The sequence below is a fragment of the Rhinopithecus bieti genome, unplaced genomic scaffold (genome assembly GCF_001698545.2).
Source record: "Rhinopithecus bieti isolate Rb0 unplaced genomic scaffold, ASM169854v2 scaffold_12667, whole genome shotgun sequence".
Taxonomy (NCBI): domain Eukaryota; kingdom Metazoa; phylum Chordata; class Mammalia; order Primates; family Cercopithecidae; genus Rhinopithecus; species Rhinopithecus bieti.
In genome coordinates, this window is record NW_016807256.1 from 482,595 (window position 1) to 484,605 (window position 2,011).

Here is a 2,011-nt window from a genome sequence, read left to right on the forward strand (position 1 = left end):
GGGGGGGGGGGCGCGGCGGTTTCTAGTAGCCTAAGGTAGTGTTGGAGACAGTTGCCCCCGCAGTGGGCAACCTCAGTACGTTGCTCCACCTCTCTCTGCCCCCGCGTCCTTGGGGATAGTAATAGTAGGGCCTACCTAGAGAGCCAAGTGTGCTGGGCAGGTCCGCCCCCAGCCCGGATATGCCTGGCCTGTCCTTGCCTTGTGGAGCTGCCTATGCCCCCTCGAGTCCCCGCTTCCCCTGAACATCTCCAGGCTCCCCACTTGAGACTGGGGCGCCATCACGTGGCCCCAGGCCTGGTACTCAGGACAGGAAAAAGATATCTCAAGTGGAAGCCAGCTGGGAAAGGGGGGCAGTCCCTGAGGCTGGCCAAGGGCTGCTCACCTTTGAACAGGGGACAGATGTTCCAGACATTGATGCTGCCGGCCTTCATGAACTGGCCCAGCGAGATCTCCAAGAAGAAAATGGGGATTCCTCCGACCAGGGCGATCAGGACGTAGGGAATAAGGAACACACCTGGGGGTGGAGGGACAGGGTGGACTCAGGGTGGCCCCAGCCAGGCTGCCCAGGCCCAGCGGGCCAGCCCAGACTCCGAAGGCCCCATCACAACTTCCTACTGGGTGAGTCAGTGTAGGGGTGGCCACTGACTCAGGCCCCAGGTGGAGTCTTGTGGGGGTGGGTTGAGTGTGTTGAAGAGGGGCTACAGTAGCCCCTGAGCCATTGGAGCCCTATTCCCTGGGTGGCAGAGGGGCTCTAGGCCCACAGGGCTTCCACCCCCATGGTCACTTGGGGCGATGGCCATGGAGGACACACGCTCAGACACGCAGGCTGTCCCTAGTGCTGCAGTTCCCTGTTTCAGGCAGCACAGTGGGGTATGTATGCCAAGGATGGGTGATCAGGCCTGGGGGGCTTGTCCAAAGGCAGGGAGCGTGACTGTCCTACACTTGGACGCCTGCCTGCAAATGTGAGGTCCAAGGCAGAGGATGGGTGGGTCACAGTCTCCTGCTGGTGGGATGGCGATGTGCAAGGACAGAGGGAGACAGGTGTGGGAAGAGGGGCCAGGCCGGCCTTAGCAAGCCCAGGTAGTCAGGCTCTGCAGGAGATAGGCATATGGGCAAGGCCAGACACAGGCCCTGGCCAGCAGGCTGGGGTGAGGGTGGCAGAAGGGCAGGGAGAGCCGGGTGCCACCGCCCCCTTCTCTCTAGGCCTCCTACCCTTGCCCTGGCTGGGCTCCCTCCACTACTCAGAGGCTGAGCTTGGCTGCAACTTGCCTGACTCCAGGTCCCAGCATCCTTCTCCTGACCTTGGGCAAAGGCCTTTGCTCTGGACCTCTGTTTCCCACCCATCACCGGGTCACTTCAGCTTCCAGCAACCCCAGGGCTGTTTTGTAGTCACAGGACACACGCGTGCCCATCGCTGTTGCTAAGCGGGGCCCGGGCGGGCATGGGACGTGCATGCAGTCTGTCCAGTGGCGGCGCCAGGCGGGCCAGGCCGCAGGCTTCCCAAGCCTGGCTCGGGCACCCAGTGTTCCAGGCCCGGGCCAGAGGGGAGGGGCGGGAGGGCTGCGAGGGGGGGGGAGGGCAGGGGAGGGACAGAGTGGCCCATTGTGTGTGTGTGTGTTCGAGTGTGTGCACACGTGGGGGGCCCACACAATATGCCGCTTGTGTGCCCGACCCGCGGGGGCAGCCAGGGCTCCTTACCTCGCGTAGACCCCAAGGCGCAGGCCTGGTTTCCCACCTCGGCGGCCAATCGCTCCTCCCAGCCCGGGAGTCTGGGGGGCAGCCCCGCGGGCATCGCCGGCCCCCTCCCCCCACCCTGCCAGGCACATGACTGCTAGGGGGGTGGAGGCGCCCGGCCCGGCCACCAAGCGGCAGCGGCGGACGAGGGGCGGCCCCGACCCCCGCGTGCCTGGGGGCCACCCGCTGCTCGGACTTCACCTCTCCGCGGCGGCCCGGGGGGTCGGGCGTTGGGGGCCGGCGGCCTGCTGGGGGAGGGGGCCGCGGCGGGCGGGGG

The 2,011-nt window shown here is 66.1% G+C and overlaps 1 protein-coding gene across 1 annotated transcript in view; it reads right to left on the reverse strand.

Moving 5' to 3' along the window:
- SLC6A8 (solute carrier family 6 member 8) overlaps window positions 1-2,005 on the reverse strand; it is a 7,720-nt gene extending 5,715 nt beyond the window's left edge. Inside the window, exons 1-2 of the mRNA XM_017880785.1 lie at window positions 1,699-2,005; window positions 383-514 (exon numbers count right to left, since the gene is read on the reverse strand). Coding sequence (XP_017736274.1) covers window positions 383-514; window positions 1,699-1,792 — 226 coding nt within the window. The 5' untranslated portion in view covers window positions 1,793-2,005. The remainder of the gene's footprint in view (window positions 1-382; window positions 515-1,698) is intronic.
- Window positions 2,006-2,011: the final 6 nt, after the last annotated feature.